The following is a 25985-nucleotide window of genomic DNA, read 5'->3' as shown; positions in this document are numbered from 1 at the left end:
AACAGTATTTCGTTTGCATTGATCTCCCAGCTAAAAGGAACCTATTTAAGGATTCCAGGACAATGTCTTTTTCATGCTAGGATCAACTAAGTATTACTTTTCTTCCTTCCTTCATATAAAAAATGATACGAACCCAAATCACACTAATAGCGTATAAATCAAAAGCAAGGCCAAGTGCATGGATCTCTGTAGTGACTAGTATGTTCAAATACAAGTGATAGAAGGTCAGAACAGGACACAGAATGTGTGGAACAGAGAGAACCTAGTGGAGGCATGAAAGTTAAACCTTAAACTTCCTGAAACCACGCAGAAGACAGGTGAGTCTGTGCACTCCATCGGAAAGGCTGGCACTGTCCTGAAGTTTCTGGGGCTTACTCTCTGACAGGACAAAAAAAAAAAAAAAAAGATATGGACTATCTGAGAAATGAGTAGGTGTATTGAGAAACTCACACTTCAGCTAGAAAATCCTATTTCAGGATGACATTAAGAAGGAAGTTGGCGTAGATGAATTCTAAGATCCATTTTGCTTATAGTACCTGATATTTCTAGCAAAAGCCAATCCAGCCTTATGAGTGGGTCAGACGGTGAATTCAGAAAGTGGTATTGAATTTTTTTATACATGGATGTTACAAAGTTGGGGTTTTTTTTGTTTTGTTTTGTTTGGAACAAATTTGTGAAATTCATGACTTGATTGAGAATAAGTGTTTTGTGTTGGGTTGAATAGCTTTGCCTAGGGTCACTAAGTTTCTTTCACTCTAAATTACAACCTTGGTGTTTTCTAATGTGATGTTTTGGGGTCTTTTAGATTTGTTTTTCATTTGTTGCCAGATTTGCTTGTGATGATCCTGCCGGAAAACTTTTGTCCTAAAAAGGAGGATCCCTTCCATAAAAGATGGAGAGCAGCAGCACAATGGGACCAGCCAATAAATCTCACACATTTCCAGACACCTTCTTGCTGATGGGCATCCCAGGACTAGAGCACCTGCATGTCTGGATTGGGATTCCCTTCTGCTCCATGTACGTGGTGGCCGTGGTGGGGAATGTGACCATCCTGGTGGTGGTGAGGGCCGAGCGAAGTCTCCACGAGCCTATGTTCCTCTTCCTCTGCATGCTCTCCATCACCGACCTGGTCCTCTCCACGTCCACGCTGCCCCACATGCTCTGTCTCTTCTGGCTTGGAGCCCATGACATTGCCTTTGATGCCTGCCTGACCCAAATGTTCTTCATCCATAGCTTTACTGCTATGGAATCAGGCTTTTTCCTGGCCATGGCCATTGACCGTTATGTGGCCATTTGTGACCCACTGCGCCACACCACCATTCTCACCCATGCTCGCATTGCCAAAATGGGAGCTTCTGTGGTACTCCGGGGAGTGGTCTTCTTTTCGCCACATCCCATCCTGCTCAGACAGCTGCCCTACTGCAAGACTCGAATCATCGCCCACACCTACTGTGAGTTCATGGCCGTGGTGAAGCTGGCGTGTGTGGACACAGGAGCCACCAAACGTTACAGCCTCAGTGTGGCCTCTGTCATTGGTTCTTGTGATGGCTTTTTCATTGCCGTCTCTTATGTCCTAATCCTCCGTGCTGTCTTTCGCCTTCCATCACGGGAAGCAAGTTTTAAAGCTCTAGGCACCTGTGGCTCCCATGTCTGTGTCATCCTTGTTTTTTACTCCACAGCTGTATTTACCTTCCTCACTCACCGCTTTGGCCACAATGTGGCCCCCCAAATTCATATCTTTATTGCCAATATGTACCTTCTGGTACCACCTTTCCTTAACCCCATTGTTTATGGTATTAGGACCAAAAAAATTCGAGACCATGTCCTTAGTTCTCTAAAGGTAAAAGTTACTTGATTATCCTGAACTTGTTTGTAAAAATGGTATCATGATAGGAAGGGAAGTATGGAATTAATCGACCCCATTTTTGTAACTAACATGAAAATTTAGCCCCCTGAAATCAGACATGTTCGTGGGAAAGAGTCGCCACACATTAAAGAATTTCCCAAAATGTAATGAAACTAGAGGGCATGAGATATTTTGTGCACACCTGGATTTAAGGGAGCTTACTCAAAACTTGTTGAATTGGAAAGAAATCCCCTTCTGTTTCTTGCTGCTCCTGAGCTTCTGTGTTATAACTGAGGCTGGTAGTTTATTTTAAAATAGGGAATGATTAACAACATGGAGAAACCCATGGGAACCTCAGAAAATTCCATACAAAGCATCCGCAATTGAAAATTTAATGAACACTGTCAATGTTTAACAGAAGAGACAATATAATAATATAATATAACAGGGTTGAATGTCCTTTCATTTTTTTATTTTTTATTTTTTTATAATAATTTTTACTATGTTATGTTAGTCACCATACAGTATAACCTTAGATTTTGATGCAATGTTCCATGATTCATCATTTGCATATCACACCCAGTGCACCATGCAATATGTGCCCTCCTTAATACCCATCACGGGCCTATCCCAGTCCCCCACCCCACCCCAAGCCCTCAGTTTGTTTCCCAGATGAATGTCCTTTTAATACAGCAAATAATTGTGTGTTTTTTTTTTTTCCACAAGAATGGACACACAGGACAAGCTGTCAAACAGAAATGTGGAAAAGTTCAATATTGTAATGATGGGGCACACAGAAGTTTAAACATTGTATCACTAATAAAATATTGTGTCTCCACAAAGAATGGCTTGTGTCTGCTATTGTTTTGTTACCTGAACTAACACTGGGTCTTTTTAAAAATATTCTCTTCACCTTCATCATAGACTGTCCTGAAAACAGAAACAACTTCATGCTTGATGTTACATATGAGGGAATCTGCCCAGAGCTTAGGCACAAGCCCACTGAGCTAGATTCAGCTATGCTGCGTTTCAGATATTACATGTCCTTGCTAAAGGAGGGAGTCTATTACTAAAATAACCCAATTTAATAAATTTTTAGTGATTATGTTCCTGGTGATAATTAAAAATAAAATTATTAAAAAGGATATAAATATTTTACTGGAAAAAAATCTGAGTATTTTCTCTTAAAAAAATACGACTTTTGGCTTGTACAAAATGGAAATTACCCTGGAGTCATCAATAACTACATGTTGATTTTCATTGAATTGATGTTCTCTTTTTGTGATTTGCTACTTGTAAGGTATTATTTGTGCTTTCTTTTCTCTCTAATTTCCTTCTATTTAGTATAGGAGCTTCTTAGAGGTAAATATCAGGGTCTCTTCTCTCTATGGCTCTTCCTTAGACTTTATTAAAATATCATTGTTCAAGGTTTTATCATTTCCCAATTGGGCTCTTTCAACAGTTGCCCCTGATATTTTCAAGGCATTAGCTTTTAATTACTACGGCCAGCACATCCTCTACATTGAGATTGTAGTTACCCTCCTAAAAGTCAAAAAACACACAGAATTGATATGTCAGACCCATATAAGCACCAGAATAGCAAAGCAAAGCTTAATGAAATTCTTTTCTGCTGTTTCTCTTCTCACTCTTATATATCCTTGAACTCATTGTCCTGTTCATGAAGACCCCACCTTCACTCAAATAATAGGTCTCTGGGGCACTTGGGTGGCTCAGTCAGTTAAGCGCCTGGCTCTTGATTTCAGCTCAGGTCATGGTCTCAGGATGTGAGATCAAGCCCTTTGTTGGGTTCTGCATTCAACAGGGATTCTGCTTCTCTCTCTCCCTTCCTCTCCCTTTGTTCCTCCCACCCCTCTCTCTCTCTCTTTCTCTCTCTAGGAGAGATCTAAGGAGGAGAGAACGACTAGGGAAATGTAAACTTTGAGACTATTGCCATTATGTTGGATGTTTCCTGGAGACAAATTGATAAGTCTGGACCTTCTTGCTGTATTTTGTTTGTTTGTTTGTTGCACCATAAATCATGGAATTTAGTTATGATATACTCCCTGACAAGCATCAGGGTTGTTTATATGTTAGGTTTGGAAATAAGAACTAAGGAGTTAACACTTACAGGTTATGTATCAATGGATGGCAAATAGGAAATGTCCAAAAATAACAAACACAAAACTAAATCTTCAAAGATTCTGCATTAAATTTTAATCAAGAGAAAGAAGATATGTAGCTTATTCATGAATTCATGCAGCAAAAATTTATTTATGGAGTGGCTAAAATGGGCCAAATTGTGCTACATTCTGAGAAGAGGTGAGCAAAACAAAGTCCATGTCTCAGGGACTTTACATTCTAGTGTCAAATGCATGACTACCCTGGATATTAAGTGTTATCAAGTAGAAACAAAGATTTCTATAAGTGCACATAACATGGAGTTTTGATCTAGTCTAGAGCAATCAAGGAAAGCTTCCTTAAAAATGAAATTTACTTGAGTGCCGAATGGGAGTCAAGCAGCTGAGAAACGAAAAAGGGGTCATGAAATGGGACTGGTGATGTTACAGAGAGAGAGAACAGGATGCATGAACATGTGTGGATCTTAAGATTGAAAATAGTGTCATACATTTGAAGAACAGAAGAGAGTCCATTTTGTGAGTTGGAAGAGAGAGAATGAGGTGAAAAGCAGATGTGTGAAGCTGGGATGATAGCATGCAGGGGTGCGTAGGCCATACTGAGGAGTCTCAACTTAACCCTAAAAATGAGAATAAGACTGTAAATGTTTTATACACAGGAGTGACATACCAGGTTTGTGTTTTAAAAAGGTCATTGTGGGGGGCGCCTGGCTGGCGCAGTGGTTAAGCATCTGCCTTCAGCTCAGGGCGTGATCCCGGTGTTCTGGGATCGAGCCCCACATCAGGCTCCTCCGCTGGGAGCCTGCTTCTTCCTCTCCCAGTCCCCCTGCTTGTGTTCTCTCTCTCACTGCCTGTCTCTCTTTATGTCAAATAAATACATAAAATCTTGAAAAAAAAAAAAAGGTCATTGTGGGGGCGCCTGGGTGGCTCAGCCAGTTAAGTGGCTGCCTTCGGCTCAGGTCATGATCTCAGGGTCCTAGGATCAAGCCCCACATTGGGCTCCCTGCTCAGTGGGGAGTCTGCTTCTCCCTCTCCCTCTGCCTCCCCCATTATGCTTGCTCTTTCTCTCAAATAAATAAATTCTTAAAAAAAAAAAAAGAAAAGAAAAGTAAAAAGAGCATTGTGGCTGCAGTGAGGAAAGTGGGCTGAGACAAAGAATGGAAGAAATGAATGCAAAAGACCTTTTGGGATGTTATAAAAGTTTTCTAGGACAATATGATAATAATTTGATCCAAGTTGGTAGCAATCATGATAGAAAGAATTAAATTGATTTGAGCACCCTGAATATACTTAAGGCTGGGGGAACATGGCTTAATGAAGACTTGGACAAGCTCACAGGTTGTATGGACTGTTTCTTACACTTGCAGTATTATTACTGGGCTAGAGTCTAGAGTGGATGTGGGGGTGGGGGCAGAGTGTGTGCATTTATTCATATGAAAATATTTGAAGGCCTATAACTTGCCAGGCACCGGGGAAATGATCGTGAACAAACAAGGCCCAGTCAGTGTCATTGGGATGTTTACATTTGACCAGCTGCAAAAGAGTTAACAGTTTCTCCCTTTCTCTACTATTCACTCTCAAATCGAGCTTGTGATTCTGCCACGAGTCTTTCTGAAACCTAGTCTCTCCTAAACTTAGTATTTTGCAATATTTTTTTCTAGAGCTCCTTTTTCTCCCTACTTGAATCTTACCCCTTTATGTTTCTTTTAATATGTCTTACTTACCAAACTATGGTCTTAATTTAGTCAATTAAGAATTTTCTCAGTGCATACGTTTTTGAAGTGTAATGTACGGTGTTATATTAGTTTCAGGCGTACAATATAGTGACTCAGTAATTATACGTTTCTCAGGGCTCATCAAGGTAAGTATGCTCTTAATCCCCCCTTTTTTCCAGCTTCTTGTGGATTTTAATTCCTTCCAGTAAATCGAGATTCTTAATTTTAGTTTAAGTTTTGCTTATGGAGGCCCCAAGCCACTGGAAATGAAAATGGTTTAAACTACTGGTTTTGAAGCAAGCTAAAGCAATTTTTGTATAATTATAGCTGCAAGCAGCTCTGCCCTCTGTGGCTGCAGGTGTTCTTTAATTTCCATCCTAAATGATCTTCCCATTATCCTTACTCTCTCTCCCTAGAGTTCCCAAACCGTACCAACAGTTATATTTACGGTGCTCCTTAATACTTGCTCTTATCCTCCCGTGGTGTCCTCAGTGATTGGCTGTAGGATTTGTTTCCCAGAATATCCAGGCTAGGTAAGGGACTTTGCCCAACAGAGAGGCCACTAGGGACCCAGAAGGACCAGAACAAACCAGCATAAATCAGCCTCCATCCTAGACACTCCATCTTATTCTGGTCATCAACAGATCTTCCTCATACCTCAAGCAGATGGATGCTTTGCTGGTTCCAGTTGCACTGTGACCAGACTCACAACCATTACAGGTATTACTCTAGGGAAAAGGAGAAGGGGGTGGGGGAAAGTGTAGAAAATCCTGGGATGCAAAGTCATGTAAGGAAAAAGATTCTCAAATCTTTCAATCCACATACTACTATCATCAACCCTTGTAAGCCCATGGTTGGGGTCCCAGTTAACATTCTCTAGAAAATAATAAGTACATTTCTAAATTTTATGTCTAACTTGATTGTGTCTTATAATTAATGTTGATACAGTTATTCCTGGCAACTGTTCCTGATCACTCAGACAAAACTTTACCATGTCGCTTAATACTCTAATGTCCCGATGTCCCCATCAGATGGAGAATTTTCATCTACATTATTCCTCATTGATCGTCATTCAGTTTCTACCTGGAAACTCCCACTGGTAGTGAGCTTCTGGTTTCACAGGGCTGTCTTTTCCGTTTGAATTTGTGATAGGATCATTTCCCCTATTGAACTAAAATGTACCTTTTAAAATTTTTTTAGCATCCTTACTTGGCCAGGTACCTATTTCTGGTGACACTAATTTTTTTTTTTTTTTGCTCGCTCTCTAATAAAGAATGAATCTAAAAATATTTGAGAATAAAATTACTAGGGCCATCAAAAATTCCTTTCTGTGGTGTCAATTCAAGACTATTCATTATCCTAGTTAGAGTTCTTTGCAAGAAACAACCAAAAAGAACATTACTTTTCAAATACCTCAAAATTTATACTTCATAGAAAAAGAAGAAAATTTGCAGTTATAAAACACCAAAGCATGTTGCATGTTTTATACAACGTTGGAATTTAATGTTGGATTTCATCCTCACTGCAAGCTTTCAAAGGTAAACCTCATCCCAATCTTGAGATGAGGAATGAGGCTTACAGTCTTAAACAGCTTGGTCAAATCACTTAAGTGGCAGGACTGAGATCGTATCCCAGGCATGCGTTATCTCAAAGACTTGGCTATTTTCACTGTACCAAGTTACGTTCCAGGAGGTCTGACTATCATTTGGCTATGGTATGCTTTTTTGACAAATGCAGTTCCTATATGAAATACTTAGATCTGAACGACTCATTTTATGATGTATAAATGTTACAGTAGTATTTCGTCAGATATGCCACTCTGTTTTGGGCTCTTAAATATTTGGAATTAATTAATTGGCAAAAAAAAATACAAATAATTCAAGTTCATTGACAACCAAAACAAAAAAAGGACACGGTATTAATATAACTATAATTTTATTTTTAGAGCAACTTTGTGTTTTATTTTTTTAATCTCTTTATTTTAAGCTTTTATAGAAAGTATTCTTCGTGATTACCTTTTATAAATATATAGTTGGAATGTTTCTAACAAAATATGGAGTCTAAACCTTAAGAGTGGAATTTATTTCAATCACAGTAATAAGAAAAAGTCTTGGGGCGCCTGGGTGGCACAGCAGTTAAGTGTCTGCCTTCAGCTCAGGGCGTGATCCTGGAGTTGTGGGATCGAGCCCCACATCAGGCTCCTCTGCTATGAGCCTGATTCTTCCTCTCCCACTCCCCCTGTTTGTGTTCCCTCTCTTGCTGGCTGTCTCTATATCTGTCAAATAAATAAATAAAATCTTTAAAAAAAAGAAAAAGTCTTATTCCTTTGTTATTTTTGTATTTATTATACCCTTGTTAAGTTTTTACATCTAATGTATTCATTAAGTATACTATATAACTTTCATCAAATAATTTATAAATCTGTAAATACGTATTTTGATTCAAAATAGTAGAGGTTAAAAGATTTAGCAAATGCAATAGTCATAATTTCTATAGAAATATGTATTACCACTAATCTTAACTATATTCTCCACATAAATACACATATACAGAGTAGATTCTTAATTCACCTTTACTTTTGCCCACTCCCTAATCGTGCTCTGTTGAACAATCTGGAACTTTAATACTAAATTATTATTGATTGAGGGATTCGGGACTCGACATTTGTCAACCAAAATATCAGTTATTGCTCCAAAATAACATCATGCTTTTCAGGTATAAAATCAGCCGAATTCCTAGGTTCTCTGTCAAAATCAACAGTCCAGAGAAGAATCTCAAAGCACCACGGCCGGTCTCAAGAACTGAAGAATGATGAAATTCAAATTCCTCAATTTTGAGTGAAAACCATGCTTTGTAGCTTGTTGTTACGCCCACCTCCTGCCTATAATGTTGGAAATGTTGGGTCTCCCATCAGATCCTATATCTGGGAAAAAATCCTACAGAGTTGCACACATTGGTTATTAAATAGGATCAGAGCCACAGAAGAATCTTAAGTATGGAGTTGATATGTCTTTATTGAGCATTTATCCCTAGGACTGCTTCTGCAGAGAGAGTAGCCTAGGATTATCTCCCTCCACACCCTCAGCAGCTGAAGCATTCATTTGATCATTGGTTTATATACTATAATTATGATCATCACCATAAACTATTAGAATACCCAGCATTTTAGGTGCAAATGATGCAGTGATTTTAAAGTGTCCCCTGTTTCTTTCTCCCTAGGAATCAGACTTTGAGGAGCTCAGGTTAGGGATGACCTCTTGCAACAACTCTATTCCTCAACCCTTAATATTCATCCTGGCTGGAATTCCTGGCCTGGAATCTTCCCGTGGCTGGTTCTCTGTGCCTTTCTTCTTGGTGTTTGTCATTACAATTATTGGGAATGCCACCATCTTATGCATCATCCGAGTGGAGAAGAGTCTTCATGAGCCCATGTTCCTCCTCCTGGCCATGCTATCTGTTGTTGACCTGTCTCTGGTCAGTGTCACTGTGCCCCGCATGCTGGGTATCTTCTGGATGAATGTCAAAGAAATCAGCTTCAATGCCTGCCTCACACAGATGTTTTTCATTCCTTCCTTTTATGTCATGGAGTCTGGGATCCTCCTAGCCATGGCTTTTGACAGATTTGTGGCTATCTGGTTCCCTCTGAGATATACAACCATCCTTGCTAACAACATACTTGTGAAGATGGCACTGGCCATTCTGGCAAGGGCAGTGGCAGTGCTGACTCCGGCACCCATCCTGGCAAAAAGACTGGAAAGCTTCCAAACCAACATCATCGCTTACTCCTACTGCGCCTACATGGCTGTGGTGCAGATAGCCTGTGGAGACGTCTCCAACCACATTGTCTATGGCCTCATGGTTATTGTAGCATCTGTGGGATTTGATCTGTTTTTTATCATTCTGTCATATGGGCTGATCCTTCGTGCTGTCTTTCAGATTCCTTCTTGGGAGGCACGCGGCAAAGCTCTCAGTACATGCAGCTCCCATCTTTGTGTTATAGCTCTCTTTTATTCTCCTGTTGTCTTCTCTGTCCTGGCCCAGATTTTAGGCTACCATATGGCTCCCCATCTACAGATTATCATTGACAATCTCTACTTCCTAGTGCCTCCCATGGTCAACCCCTTGATTTATGGGGCCCGGACTAAGCAAATGCGGGAGCGGATGCTACGGATCTTCCACTGTCACAGAAACTGAGGGTGATATCTGAGGTGGACAGGATACCTGTGATACAGAGCTGGAAATCTTGTTACGTTGGAGGCAGAGATAATATCTGTCAGATTTGAGGATTCATGGGAATAGGAATAGCCAAGGCAAGAGAAGGACTCGGTGTGAGAATGTAACTGGGGCATGTCCTCTCCATCAGAATGTAGTTGTTATTATGAAACCCTCATGTCCAGAGCCTTCTCCAAATGTTTATTATGCAAGTGATAAAATAGGAGAATATTTTATTATCAATTGTATTATTTAATCCCATCAAGTAACATAAATTGTAAGCACAATTTTTCAAATGATAGAAAATGAATTTAAACATATTCTTAAGACCTAGGGGCAAAAATATTTATCCAATTTTTTGTTGTTGTTGATTTCATGACTTTCCTGAGATCCCAAGGTAGCCAAAATGCCTTGGCTTGTCTATACAGAAATTTATAGGGATTCAGGAAAGCCAGGAAACAGCAGCACACATCCCTTCCTAGCTGACACAGCATGCCTTATTCTGCACCACAGCAGTCTTCCTCCCATAACTCAAGAGGTTAACTTCTCTTCTGGTCCCTGCTCCACCGTGAAAAGACTCTCAATCAACTCTAGGTTCTATTCCAGGAAAAAAAAAAGTTGTATTGTGTACAGATGTGGAATGTAAAGTCATTTAGAAGAAAGAAGTACTCAGGTATTCTTACTAATTAAAAATTAGTAAGATATATAACTCCAACTACCATTCATTCATCATTTCATACTCATACTGAGTGAAAATAATTATCATTCCTCATAGTTCTGACTCAACCCAACCAGTAGTACTTAGAGCTGCCGTGATTTTCTTCTAATTCCATCTGCCACATGAAGAATGTCCATCCTTCTAGAGGGTTATTCACTTGCCATTTGAAAATCTTCATTGATAGAGAGCTTCCCCCCACACACAATGGCACTATGTAGCATAATTTACATAATTCACACTACGGTGGTGTGTTTCCATAGAGTTCATAGCAATAGTGAGCTAAAATTTACCTTCTTTTTATCATCCACTCCTGAAATACATAAACTCTGGTGGCCACAAAAGAACTAGATTTTGTCTAGCATATTCTTCTTATAATTGAAGGGACAGTTGCCAGAGCCTTGAAATTCTGCTTTCATAATGGTAAGAATTCTAAGATGTTTAATAACATAAGTTGCTTTCAATTCTGGTTTGTAAAGTTTGTTTAGTTTGCAGATGACTCAAAGTTTTCCACCCTATAGGGAAGAAAGAACATTTGTGCTTTTTAGTACCATTTAGGTACAAAACTAAGTTATTCCATGTAGCTGTCCTATCATGATTGCAAGATGTGTATTATTTTTTTTAATCAGATGAGGAAATTAAAGCATAAAGCTTAAAGCAACATGTTCAAGGTCACATCTAGTAAGTTCTGAATGCATCTCAGATATGCAATACTTCAAAGCCTTTGATCTGTGGGCTATACCAGCTGACCTTCCGATATGCATTATCATTTAGCTGCGATTTCCCTTGTACCACCTACAGCGAGCATGTAAAGTACCTTGATCTGACTAATGTCATCAACTGAGAACAATACTGCATTAATCTTCAAATATCTGGGACACAAAGTTTTATTCTAAAACAGTTTGAAATCAGGTAAAGAGAAAAAACACTTTTTCCCAAAATATGTATAATTTGATGTTATTTTTTGTTGTTTTAAAAAATGAAAACATGGGGGGCACCTGGGTGGCTCAGTCAGTTAAGCCTCTGACTCTTGACTTTGACTCAGGTCATGGTCTCAGGGTTGTGAGTTTGAGCCCTGTATTGGGCGCCACACTCAGCAGGGAGTCTGCTTGAGATTCTCTCTCTCTCTTCCTGTGCCAGTCCCTCCCACTCTTTCTCTTTCTCTCTCTCTCTCTAATATAAATAAATACATTTTTAAAAAATGAAAACATGGACTGTTGGTGGAAATGTAAATTGGTATAGCCACTATAGAAAACTGTATGGAGGTTCCTCAAAAAATTAAAAATAGAACTACCATATAATAAGTAATCACACTTTAGGGTACCTAGTCAAAGGAAATTAAAATAGAATATCAGAAAGAACGATTACACAACATTTGCAGCAACATGGACGGGACTGGAGGAGATTATGCTAAGTGAAATAAGTCAAGCGGAGAAATGCAATTATCATATGGTTTCGCTCATTTATGGAATATAAGAAATAGGAAGATTGGTAGGAGAAGGAAGGGAAGAATGAAGGGGGGGTAAACAGAAGGGGGAATGAACCATGAGAGACTGTGGACTCTGGGAAACAAACTGAGGGCTTCAGAGGGGAGGGGGGTGGGGGGTGGGATAGGCCAGTGATGGGTATTAAGGAGGGCACATAGTGCATGGAGCACTGGGTGTTATACACAATGAATCATGGAACACTACATCAAAAACTAATAATGTACTGTATGGTGACTAACATAACAGAATAAAAAATTATTATTAAAAAATAAAATAAAATAGAATATCAAAGAGATTTCTCTACTCCCATATTTATTACAGCATTATTCATAATAGCCATGATATGGAAACAGTCTAAGCGTCCGTTAGTGGATGAACGGACTCACACGCACATACAATGGAAGATTACCCACCTGTGAGAAAGAGAGACATCCTGTCATTTGCCACAACATGGATAGATGTTGGGGATATTATGTTAAGTGATATAAATCCCACAAAAACCAATACTGTGTGATATCACCTATATGTGGCATCTTAAAAAGCCAAACTCATAGAAACAGGAGGAGAATGGTGGTTATCAGGGGCTAGAGGATAGAGAAAAGGGGGAGATGTTGTTCACACAGTATAAACTTCTAGTTATAAGATGAATAAGTTCTGGGGTCTAATGTATATATAGTGATTATTGTTAGCAATACTATATTACACACTTCAAAGTTCTTAAGAGTTGAATCAATACACTGTACATTTTAAACTTAAACAGTGTTATAGGTCAATTATTTCTCCACAAAGCTGGAAAATAAATAAATATAATGTAGAATTAAATAAATAAATAAATGCAATGTAGAAATAAATTATACTTCTAACTGAAGTAGGTGTTTGAGTCACAATACACATAGGAATTCTCTCTCTAATTGATCTCACTTGGGCATTGGTGTGTGAACATCTATTAACACATAGTACCCTATGATTGTAAAGGCATGGACATTGATTGGAATTTTTATGGAATTTAACTTCAGGTTTTCCCTAAAGTTACTTGCAATTAGAAGTAATACAGTAGGGGCACCTGGGTGGCTCAGTCAATTAACCGTCTGCCTTCAGCTCAGGTCCTGTTCTCAGGATCCTGGGATTGAGCCTGGCATCGGGCTCCCTGCTGAGCGAGGATTCTGCTTCTCCCTCTCCCTCTGTCCCTGACTTTTGCTCTCTCATTCCTCTCTCTCTCAAATAAATGAATAAAATCTTTTTTTAAAAAAAGAAGTAATAAATTGCCCATGTATCAAATATTTTACGATTCTTAAAATTTGTGTTACCTTTTTTCTTTTATTTAAATTTATAATTGTTTAATTTCTTTTTATTTTATTTTATTTTTATTTTGTTAGTTAACATACAGTGCAATATTGGTTTCTGGGGTAGAATTCAGTAATTCATCATTTTTATACAATACCCACTGTTCATCACAAGTGCCCTCTTTAATACCCATCACCCATTAGCCCATCCCCACCCGCTTCCCTCCATCAACCCTCAGTTTTTTTCTCTATCATTAAGAGTCACTTACCATTTGTTTCCCTCTCTCCTTTTTTTCTTTTCCCCCTTCCCATATGTTCATCTATTTTTTCTTAAATTTTACATAAGTGAGATCATATGTTGTTTTTTCTAACTTATTTCAGTTAGCATAATACAGTCTAGCTCCATCCATGTTGTTGGAAATGGCAAGATTTCATTCTTTTTGATGGCTTAATAATATCCCAGTGTGTATATATGTGTGTGTGTGTGTGTGTGCGCGCGCACGTACACTACCTTTTCTTTATCCATTCATAAGTCAATAGACATTTGGGCTCTCTCCATAGTTTGGCTATTGTAAATAATGCTGCTATAAACATCAGGGTGCATGTACACCTTTGAATCTGTCTTTTTATATCCTTTGGGTAAAGACCTAGTAGTAAAATTGCTGGATCGTAGAGCAGTTCCATTTTTAACTTCTTTGCAGGACTTCCAATCTGTTTGTATTTTTACCAACAATGCAAGAAGATGTCCCTTTCTCTGCACCCTCGCCAACATCTGCTGTTTCTTGTGTAGTTAATTTTAGCCATTCTGACAGGTGTGAGGTGGTATCTCATTGTGGTTTTGATTTGCATTTCCCTGATGATGAGTGATGTTGAACATCTTTTCATGCATCTGTTAGCCATCTGTATGTCTTCTTTGGAAGTGTCTATTCATGTCTTCTGCCCATTTCTTAACTGGGTTATTTGTTTTTTGGGTATTGAGTTTGGTGAGTTCTTTATAGATTTTGGATACTAACCCTTTATCAGACATGTTGTTTGCAAATATCTTCCACTTCATGGGCTGCCTTTTACTTTTGTTTATTGTTTCCTTAGAAAATAAATAAATAAATAAATAAACAAACAAACAAACATAAATTGGTATTACTTTTAAAAATAGGTATTCTTAAAAATAGATATTCTTATTTTAATTCAGAACAAGAAGCTGTATATCAAGAAGACTAGAAAGAGAATATAAATTTTAATAAAGCAATATTTTCTTTAAAACATTAAAATTTTGCAATGGAAGCAACAAAAAATACACAGCCAGTGTTTCCCTACTCCCTCTAATTTTTCTTACTTCAGGTAGCTATCATAGCAATTACTCTGTTGGATTTTATATTGGATTTTTAATTCCTGACCTCACTATTATTGTTAACAATTTTAATAATGATCGTAACTATCTTTTAAGCGCCCTATTATTATGTGCTATGCTTAAAACACACTTAAAATTGTTACGTTCATACAATAGTCCTTTTAGGCAATTGTTATTATCCCAATTACAAAGAGGAGGAAAACTACGCTCAGACAATTTAAATATTTTAGTTTTTTTTTTATAACACACAGCTAATAGATAGTCGAATCAAAAGTCAAGCTGAGATCTGGCTGATCACAACATCCATATTTTTAATAGTTTTAAAATACTGTTTTCCTTGACAGAATTTTATGAGGGCAGGGGCTGACTTTCATGTTATGCACACAATATAGATACTTAGTTAAAAGAAAATGAATGAATTAATAAGTGGATAAATAGATGAATAGCTCTCATACCTGTTTTGGATCTTGATCAGATAGTGGCAGGAGGATTTAAAGTTTCCTTCACTATTATATTCCATATTTTTGTTTGAAGACAGCTACTTTATCTTGTTCGGAAACTTCACCCTTTTGGTCTATCTTTTGTATAATCTTTCTTTTAAAAGGCTTTAGAAGAAGTTCTAGTCCCACAAAATATATAGAAGAATCATATTATAAAAAATTACTTTAGGATAAGAATTTAATCCAATATGTCTCAGTATTTCTGGTGAGGACAGGCAAGATTATACAAAAAATAAATAAATAAAAATATAAATCATCCAGTGAGTACTATGTTGTCTGCCTGGGAAACTAAGGATGCCCCGTCTCTCCCAGTAGAAAAGGCTATATTAACCAAACTCAATTTTCCATTGGATCAGATAATGAGGAAAGTCTCCATGTATTGGAAAGCTGGTGTTTCCAGTTGCTCTTCTAAACAGTTGATACTTCAATTTAGAACTCTTGCCATAAATGTCAGACTGCCTGGTGCTTAATGCCAACATATTAAATCTCCCACAAGTCTATTTCATGGTGATTCTTTCTCTGGAGTACAGTCTATTAAGCATCCGGCAGTGTTACTTACCTTGTCTACCTCTGTGAGATCATGAAGGAACTTAGAATATGTCTTCTGTGGTTTCTTTATTTTTTGCATTCTTACCCAATAAAATATTTTTTTTTAGCTATGCTTAAAAACACTGCCCATATACCTTCAACCTGCTCCATAAATTTCCTATAGATAGTTCATTCCAATGGATTCCTATGACTCTTTATTTGAGATCTTCCTCTGACCTGGGGAGCAATCTCTGTCTATGAGTGGTACATGTGAAAAGTGTTGGGAAGGCGATATTTCAGGAATTACCATCTAATAAGAGATGGAGATAGCTAGATAAATATGCTGTTTCAAGCCCCTCAAATGGACAGTTTCAACGTGTGATCCTTACCTTTTCCCAAGTACTTCCAACAGGAAAGAGCTCTGGTAATCCATAGCAGTAACCTGCTCGATCATACACACATTACTGGATTTCTTCCCTTCACTGTCTTACTTGCTCAGTCCCTTACAAAATTATTTTCTTGAATCAATCCCAAGATATACCACATACACTAAAATTATTGCTTTGGTTTGCTTTTGGGGGAACCCTTGATAACACTTTTATGTCATATTCACCCATTTATACATTGAGACCATCAGAGAATAAACTTTAATCTTCTCTTCCTACTGTAAGTAATAGTGTAAGTCATTAGCTTGACCATCAAGAGGAGGGAGATAAATCACTGTGGTAAACAGAGAAGTGAACTGAGTTAAAATTATTGGTGTCCATGTGGTGATAATGATGGTGGTATATATGCTCTCAAGCCACAGAGATACTGGACAAGAAGGCCTGATATGAGAAGGGAACTAATGGTGATATGGCTAAACTTAAAGTCTTTGGATTTTCTTCACTAGCTTATAATGCCTTTTAAGCAGTAAGGAGAAGAAGAATGGGAGAAAAGAAGCTGTTATGGCCCTAATCAAAGAATTTGCTCGAATCGATGGATTGCATCTCAAAACTTTCCAAAGTATCTCCTGATGACCTTTTGGGGGAAAAAAAAGTTCATAATGAGTTGCCACACAATACAGAGAATGAACTCCTTCCAAGACCATCACAAGCAATGCTAGCTAGTCAGCGGCAATTCTGAAAAGTTGAATTTGTTCATTTACCCAAGAAAAGAAGTATATTTGTGCAATTAAATAAAACCACATATCAGATACTGATATATTAACACATTACTCCCTACTTCAGAATGATTTGCATATTTTGATCACTGATGAAAGCACAGATGAGCTTGCTTTTTCCTGAATCAGGTGCTCAAGGAGGTTAGATTTACACACACCTGCATATACTTCTCCACATCTACATGAGTTATACTGATAGTGTTTCAAAAACCTGAAATCTCGGTTAATAACATTTCATCATCTTAAGTAAAATGCATTACTCAAACCTCACATATGCCATGACTTCCTATATAAGGTCTTCTCTGATTTCTTCTAAAATCTAAATTAGTTGCTTCTTACATGCGAAAAAAAAATATTTTCTTATTCTCTTGCCATGGCTTAAATAACATTAAATTATATTTGCTCAGTATTTTTTATCATCACTATACTGTGAGCTTTGAAATCATGGAGTATGTCTTTGTCACTGTTACACATCAAGGATAAACTGCCTCTTGGTATTGCAGAAAGATACAATAGATGTGTAAACAAGGAAGGGTGAAAAAACAAGGAAGATGGAAGGAAGGAAGACAATAAGAAAAGATCAAAGAAGAAAGGGAGAGAGAGATGGGGAGATGATAGGAACTTAGGAGATATATGTACACTGTTCACTCAAGTTTATCTCACATTCTGAGGTCTTTTGTTTGAGGAATATACATTCTTTAGAGGAGATCCTCATCAGGTTTTCACCAACATAGACGTAGTACAAGGAGTTTGCATCTTAAATGGGTAAATATATAGTTTTCCCGCGTCATAGTATTTTTGGATCACTGCTCAGTGTCAGGCTTCAGAATACAAATCTGAGCAACCCGCACACGGATCTCCTTGGTCTTCACACCATATATAATGGGGTTACGGGCAGGGGGAGCAAACAGATAGATGGTAGACAAGAGGATATGAACATAGGGTGATACATGTCCAAAACGGTGGCTGAAGAAGGAAAAAAAGGCAAGGATGTAAAACTCCAGGAAGACAGCCATATGGGCAGTACATGTATTGAATGCTTTGAGTCTTGCCTCCTTCTGGGGAAGACGAAAAACAGCCTGAAAAATCAGAATGTAGGAGATGAAGACAAAGATCATATCAAAACCTAGAATTGCAAAGGCCACAAAGAGTCCATATGATCTGTTAATATGGACATCCTCTGCAGCCAGTTTGACCACTGCCATGTGCTCACAGTAGGAATGAACAATAACCACAGATTGGAAAAGTTGCAAGCGTTTAAGTAGAAAGGGTAAAATTCCAACAAGCACTGTTGCCCGGATGGCCACCATCAATATCATTTGAACTAGAAATGGAGGTGTAAGGATGGATGTGTGCCTCAAAGGATCACAGATGGCAATGTAGCGGTCAAAGGCCATGGCCAACAGGATACCGGATTCTATGCCTTGCAAGGCATGGATGAAGAGAGCTGAGTGAGGCAAGCATCGAAAGCCATGGAGCAGCAGCCAAACCAGAAGACAGCCAACATCTTGGGAGCAATGGCTACACAGAGACCTAGGTCAGTGCCTGCCAAAATTGCTAGGAAGATGTACATGGGTTGGTGAAGACGGCGTTCTGTAGGGATGATGATTAACAAGAAGGTGTTTCCCAGCAGAGCTACCAGGCACACTCCAAGGAAGGGAAATCCAATCCAAAACTGCACATGCTCTAGTCCAGGGATCCCAATCAAGGTCACTGTTTGTGGGTTCAGATATGACACGTTTGTAGATCCCATCAGGTCGATAGATCCCTTTTTCACCATTGATTCTGATACTTCTTCAGAGAAAAATTATGGATGAAAAGGAACAAGGGAATTCTCATTTCTTCTATAACACGAAAAACATGGATGGAAATGTGGCCACATGACTTTGAATCTTTGGGAATCAACTTAAGTCTGTATTAGGATTCTCGAATATCTTTTCCCAAAGCCAGTGTGGGTATCTGTGTATGAGGAAGTAGTAGGAATGGAATTTGTGATTCTAAGAGCATGGATCCTGCTAGGTTCTGAAATGTCCTCAGAACGTACTGCAGATGGCAACATTAACTTTTTTGTTTATATCCCTCTCCAACCCCCAGACACATTTCAGATTAAGCGAAATCCCTTTGCAGCGTTGGAAGTTGTGGAATAGATTCTCAATCCCTTAGCCCTGTCCATTTTGTTCAAAGTTTAGAATCTCTGGAAAGTGGCAGCCTTTCCCAGCCCCATTTTCTCTGGTTTAGGGAGTAAAATACCTCCCTACAAATCTTAGAAATTGATTCTCAGATGAGGGAGTGAGGAGATTCTGTTCTTTCAGCAAATGCTGGTTGAGCTGACTGTGTGCAGACCCATTATCCAGTGCTTGGAAGTGATGTGGAGGACTTGTTGTTTTATCAGTAGAAGCAGAGTGTATTTGACTCACTGGGATAATTCTGGATGATCAGCTTTCAGAGTGGATGTGTAAGCAGAATGGGGTAGATGGTGGTGTAAGTCTTCACAGATCTTAGAGGAGACAGAAAATTGAGAAGATAGGAAGTCAATTGAATAAAGAAGTACCATAAATTAGGATAGGATGGTAACATACAAAACCAGATCTATTGGAAAACCAGTGTAGCTAAATATTTTGATATTAAAGTGTTTCTGATGCAAAAAGGCAGGATTGGCTGTGAGCTACTCTACTGTCCATAATGGATCTCGACCTAAACCTAGGTGCTTTCGTTCATTTTACTGGTGTTAATTGGCCAAGAAAATAATTTGCTACTTGGATTACATTGTCCCACTTCACACCAATCCCAAACTTCTGAAATTTTTATAATTTGCCTGCTTTCTTTCTTTAGAAATTTATTCAGTAAACCTTAAGATAACTTTATGTACTCTTTTTTTTATTTTTTCATTAACCATTCTACAAGCTTAAAGTCATCCCAAAAGTTTCATTCTGTTTTCCTTATGATTTTGTCATAGCAAATCATTGAATAGAGAATACCACTCTGAATGGGATTTTATATATTTTTCTTTGAAAAGAAACTAGAAGGATTGCTGTTGTAAAATTATAGGAAAAAATAGACTGGTTCACAGTCAGTAAGACTATGTATGCATGTGGGTATAACTAGGAAGTCCCTAATGTAGTAAAATCTAAAATACTTTACTAGTTGATTGAGAGCAGGAGATCGTTATATGACCTTCTGTAGCTACATGTATCAGTTGACTATGACAAAGGCAATAAAGAGATATATATTAAAACAATTAGAAATTTTGTGAAAACAAATACCTTATGATGCCCAGATAAATGAGGTTAGGTAAGCAAGTGATGGACTCCCTAGAACTCATTGCTGATAAACATGAATATATCTTATCAAGGTGGCATGAGTAGACAAAGGCAGAATCTAAAGAAACTATAAAAGGCAATACGTCCTAGATATATTTAGAAATGCCTAACAATGTAAAGATAAAATTCCATATAGTATAGCATATATATAATATGTAAATACATATTAGTATTTATATATTTATAATAATATATATTTGTATTATATTGTAATACATATATATGTAATACATATTTGTACTAGGTTGTATGTGATACAAATATATATTTGTATTGTTTATATATTTATACTATATTTATAAATAAAAATATATTGTAAATAAAATATATATTATATGTGAATACAGTATATAAATAATTATAATATATATTATATAATATATAAATACAAGTATATATTACATAAATATATACATTATAAATAAAATATATAATTATAAATATGTAAATACTAACATATTTATAGTATTTGTATTATTTATATTTAATATATTATCCAGGTGAAATGACCATTGTCACAACAGAAAAGTGACTTCCTAATCACGTGCAGGCCTTGATGGAGTCCATACATTTCAGTGATTTAAATTGATTTGGTCAGTTCATCTGAGAAATACTCACGTCTTCCTTTAAATTCTTCCTAGATAGATAAAAAACACATGAATAGGAAAACCAGTTTCTAGTAGCTTTTAAGACCACAACGGTATATATCTTATGCAATTTGTCTTTCTATAATAATCAAATCAGAAAATGTTCATTCCTGCTCCCTGAGTAAAAAAGGAGAGAGGAATGGGAAGATATGTTAAATGGAGACAGTGTAAAGTATAAGACAGAAGAGACAAAAATACATGATTTTGATGCCCTGGATAAAGAGAGCATATTCAGGGCATGGGGGATGAGCTGTAGGAACAGTGGTAAGAAGCCCAGATAGCAACACTGTTACAGGCAATGAATAGCATGCTCCCATCTTTGCCCTTCTCTCCACATCTTGTAAGCTTCCCCGCTCAAATTGCAAATGCACACATACATACACACACAACACAACACCCTTTCCAAAACAGAGACCGTCTTCTCAGTTTTGATAAACCAAGCAATGTTAGAACTACTTTCTAGTCAACATTAGAGGAGGAGCCTGAAAACCTTATTTTTCTTGCCCTTCCACTAATTAACTGGATGTCAGTTCATAGTTTTTCCTCACATGTGATTAAGAAGATGCCACTAGATTACCTTTGCATTCCTCTTCCATCTCTAAATGACATGAGTCTAGTCCCTCCCTCATATTATTGATAAATACACTTGGGTCGGAGAAAATAACGTGATGTGCCAAAGGAAAGTCTGTTTCTGAAAGACGCATGATTGAGATCATCTAACTCACTATCCTTTCCATTACCTCTTAAAATTTGCTACAATTAGAAACACTGAGCTATACCCAGGTCCCAATTCATGGAGTAACTCACCCAGAGAAACAGATAGCTGGTAAGATCAATGGATGGAATAGGTTTTTTTCTGCCAGACTTTGGATTTGCTGTCTTTTATCATGACTTTAAGCTGTTGCTTTTCTCGGCCTTTGAATCTGAGGTGATCCCAGGGCAATTTTCAGACCCGGCCCTAGAGGGTTCATTACATGTCTGAAGCTCAGTTCTGTTTTGAAGCAGAAAGGTACCCCTTGCTTGAGGCACAAAGCCAGAAAACACTGTTACTGCATAAAAAGTTATTTTCAAAGAATGAGAACCAGGGAATCTCAAATGATAGGTCACATTTAGATCATAGTAAATCTGAGATCATTAGGAATGTGAGGGGAAAAACACTGAAGAAATGGGGGGCACCTGGGTGGCTCAGTTGGTTGGGTGTCTGCCTTCTCAGAGGTCATGATCTTGGGGTCCTGGGATCCAGCCCTGCGTGGGGCTCTGCGCTCAGTGGAGAGTTTGCTTGTCCCTCTGCCCCTCCCCACAGCCCTGCTCATACTCTCTCTCTCATTCTCTTGAATAAATAAATAAAACCTTAAAAAAAAAAATCTAAGAATGGAAAATTTGTAGACTGGGAAGACAGCAATTTAGTTCACTTTCTGGCCACAGGCTTAAGGGAACAGAAGATGCTTATCTTTATGAATACAAAGTTACTACAGCTGAAACTCCTGAAACTCATACCATGCAAAATTGTGTGGGAAAACTTATTTCCTCTTCTTTACTCTGTCAACCTTAGACATAAAATAGACAGTTATTTTACTAGCAAAATAAGTTTATTCAGGAATAGCAGAGGAATTGCAAGTCAGGACAAGCAAACTATGGCAAACCATTGACAAGTTTAAAGAGGCAAAGTGAAGGTCAGCTATTATTAATTTTTAGGAGAAATTGGAGAGAGTTGTTTTGAACAAAAGTTCATGGAGAAGAAAAAGAGTTCGAGGTTGTGATGGTTTCTCATTGGCTGCAAGTGGGGTGGTGTATTGTTGCTATGTCAGGGAAGATCTTCCCTCTTTTTCTTGAAAGCAAGAAATAAAATTCCTATGTGAAGTGTCCCTCCTTGTTAAGATAAGAATTACCTTCCTTCCATGCAGCCTGCATGTTTGATAATGTGGTTTTTATTACACTTAAGTTGATGTAACACTTTATTGTGCAAATGAAATTTGCCGAGTAGAATTTCATTGTCTCAGCAACAACAAGGAAAATATGTGAGATGATGGGCATGCATTAATTTGATGGGCAAAATCCTTTCACAACGTATACATATATCAAATCATGTTGTACATCATATTACAATTTTATTTGCAAATTATACCTCGACAAAGCTGGAAAAATGTAAAAAAAAATTATTTTGGAAGGTGCTCGACTAGGAATGAGCCAACTCCCTAACTCCAACTGCCAGGTGATGATGTCTCAGTTGTTGGTTCTATGATCAGACTTCTGGGCTTATGTAAGCAAACTATGACTGTATGTCTCAGAAAGACATATTAATTCTACATGTTCAATATTTACTATCCATAAAAAGGATGGATAAAATATTTCCGTATCTTTTGCTTCCTTAGTTTTTCATTTTTTTTCCCCCTACCAGACCTGTGGTCAATCAGTTTCTCAACAAATTTGGCTTTAAAGTATATTGAATTTGTTTTCTTTTCTACTCACCTTTAAAACTCTCTTCTGCAGGGGTGCCTGGGTGGCTCAGTCAGTTAAGCGTCTGCCTTCCACTCAGGTCCTGGCATTGAGCCTCACATAGTGCTCTCTTCTCAGCAGGAGCCTGCTTCTCCCTCTCCCTCCCACTCCCCCTGCTTGTGCTCTCTCACTCTCTCTCTCTCTCTGTCAAATAAATAAATAAAATCTTTTTAAAAACTAAACTAAACTAAAATAAAATCTCTTCTTCAACTCATCTTTATTTTGTCCCCATGAGATTTTTTTCTTCTTTAATTTTCTTTCATTTTCTTTTTATGAATTACTTCATGGTCAGTTCCCCATCAACTGCCTTTTCTTCTATATCTTCAAATATTGCCTCTTTATTTGTTCCTTCCCTAGATAAGCAAGCATGTTCAAGTCTTATATAAAAAAATAACCTCTTTGGAAACTTAAAGGAACTCCAGAGAACGATCTCTCAGACTTTCTACCGAAGCAAAGTTTCCATTTCCCAGTTGCTCTTGTTTTCATCACAGCATTATATGGTTTCTTTTCTTTCTATTAAATATTCTACCTCACTTTGTTGAGGGCACCCATGTTTATAATTAGAAACGTGAGGGGCGCCTGGGTGGCACAGCGGTTGGGCGTCTGCCTTCGGCTCAGGGCGTGATCCCGGCGTTATGGGTTCGAGCCCCACATCAGGCTCCTCTGCTATGAGCCTGCTTCTTCCTCTCCCACTCCCCCTGTTTGTGTTCCCTCTCTCGCTGGCTGTCTATCTCTGTCAAATAAATAAATAAAATCTTTAAAAAAAAAAAAAAAAGAAACGTGAGCAAGTACTTCCTTGTCTCCATGGAAGTTAACACGTTCATAATTTTTTACATGACTAACACCTAACTTTCAAATTATTTACTATCTTTATTTTATGCCAACATTGTCAAATGCTTCACTTTTTAATTCTCTCACCATTCCTTCATTCATGGATTAATTTTAAAAATGTACGTTAGGTTCCCCTAGTGATGAGGGTTAAAACTGTAGGAACAATTCCTCTCAATCTCTCTCCGAATGTGTATGTGTGTGTATACACATGTGTGTATCAGAATATACACAGGGATTAGAGAGCAGGTGGGTTGCAATAGTGGGTTCCAGTGTAGGGTAAGTGTGGGTCTCATAGATATTGGGGGGGTGGTGTTGCAGTCAAGGAAAAGAGAAAATGCAAAGACGTTGAGGTTGAACATGCCATGTGAGTTTGAGTAGCTGTAAGGAATAAGCAAGGGGGATTCACTTATGAACGATAATTTCTGAGAGATAAGAGTGGCACAGAGAACACATGCCCCGTAGCAATTGTAAGACCTAGGCTCTCACTAAAAAAATTAATTAAATTTAAAAAAAGGGGGGGTGGAATCTAGTATTCTAGGTTGGTTTTCCAGTAGAGGTGTGGTAATGTCCTGGACTATATTTAAGATGCCTGGCTATGCCTTTGATAATTGGCCTAAATGGAAAATGTTGAGACAGGGAGCCATTTATAATCTGTATCAATCAACACAGACTCAGTAATGTTCTAGTAACATAAATTCCCTAAATCTCAGGAACTCGTCAGAACAAAGGTATATCTCTCACCTATATGTCCATTTTGCCACTTTGATCTGGGGCTTAGACTGAAGGTGGACCCCCCTTTGTGAACTACTTCTATTGTTGTGTCACTGGAGAAAGAGACACTAAGAAAGTAAATGATGAATTTTAAATCATTCGTTCACAAGTGCCATAAGTCTCTCCATTTACATCTCCTTGGCAATTAGAAGTCACATGATGGATACTGATGTGATTAATATGAAACAATAAGGCTCATATAGGGAGAGGACTGATACGGATGACATTATTAGGAAAGTTTAGTAAATATTAGGAACTGATAATACAATCTACTACATTGTGACTGCAAATGTCCAGAGAAAATGAATAGTGTGTAGCAAGTAGTTAGTAAATGAGGTGGCAAGAAGGACTTGTTCTGGATATTTTAATAGGAACCCAATACATTAAGAGATTTCACCAGAAAAAAAAAATCATATTGATATGTGCAGAAAAAGAATTTTTAAAAGCTCTATATGCAACCATCATTAAAAAAATATCCTGTCGTGAGCAAAATAGAAGTATCACTCACATCAGCCCACATGTTTCATTTTCATAGTGGAGAGCCAATTAGAGAACATAGCTGGCCTATAGCCCCTTGCACCCCAGCTCTTAAAATTCCTTCAGCTTTGATTTCAGGAGAGCTGAGTATTTATACTTGGTCTGCGCTTTCTTACCCTACTGCTGGCAATAGTATCAGAATAAGATGAACTTCTGTTTGCTCTTGCTGTCCTATGGTATTGTTTTTTTTTCTTTAGCAGATGTCAAAGGCAATATTTGATTGTCAGCTCTACAGGTGAAGACTGCTGAGAGCACTAACATTCACTGAAGAGAAATGGCGGACTGGCCGTTCTTGCATATTGTGTTCCCAGTACATGTACCAACAACTTTATTATTTGCCATGCAGTTTGTGCTGGTTAACGATTGATTGTCTCTCAGCTCCAAGTACACTTTCTGCCTTCTTGGTGAAAATGTACATTGGCCCATTGAGTACTTTTTCTTTTCCAGCTGGT

At 37.9% G+C, this 25985-nt stretch overlaps 2 protein-coding genes and 1 pseudogene across 2 annotated transcripts; 2 read left to right on the top strand and 1 right to left on the bottom strand.

Annotated features, from left to right (window-relative positions):
- The first annotated feature begins 910 nt into the window (after nucleotides 1–910).
- On the top strand, nucleotides 911–1855 carry LOC100473750 (olfactory receptor 52D1). The gene has a single exon (XM_002930698.2). The coding sequence runs from the start codon at nucleotides 911–913 to the stop codon at nucleotides 1853–1855; it is 945 nt and encodes a 314-aa protein (XP_002930744.2).
- Nucleotides 1856–8945: 7090 nt separating this feature from the next.
- On the top strand, nucleotides 8946–9890 carry LOC100474000 (olfactory receptor 52K1). The gene has a single exon (XM_002930699.1). The coding sequence runs from the start codon at nucleotides 8946–8948 to the stop codon at nucleotides 9888–9890; it is 945 nt and encodes a 314-aa protein (XP_002930745.1).
- Nucleotides 9891–17734: 7844 nt separating this feature from the next.
- LOC100474767 lies at nucleotides 17735–18684 on the bottom strand (annotated as a pseudogene).
- Between the last annotated feature and the right edge of the window lie 7301 nt (nucleotides 18685–25985).

This window comes from Ailuropoda melanoleuca, chromosome 8 (assembly GCF_002007445.2).
Source record: "Ailuropoda melanoleuca isolate Jingjing chromosome 8, ASM200744v2, whole genome shotgun sequence".
NCBI classification, from domain to species: Eukaryota; Metazoa; Chordata; class Mammalia; order Carnivora; family Ursidae; genus Ailuropoda; species Ailuropoda melanoleuca.
Note: the sequence above shows the minus strand (reverse complement) of the source record. Positions and strands in the feature narration are given on the sequence as shown.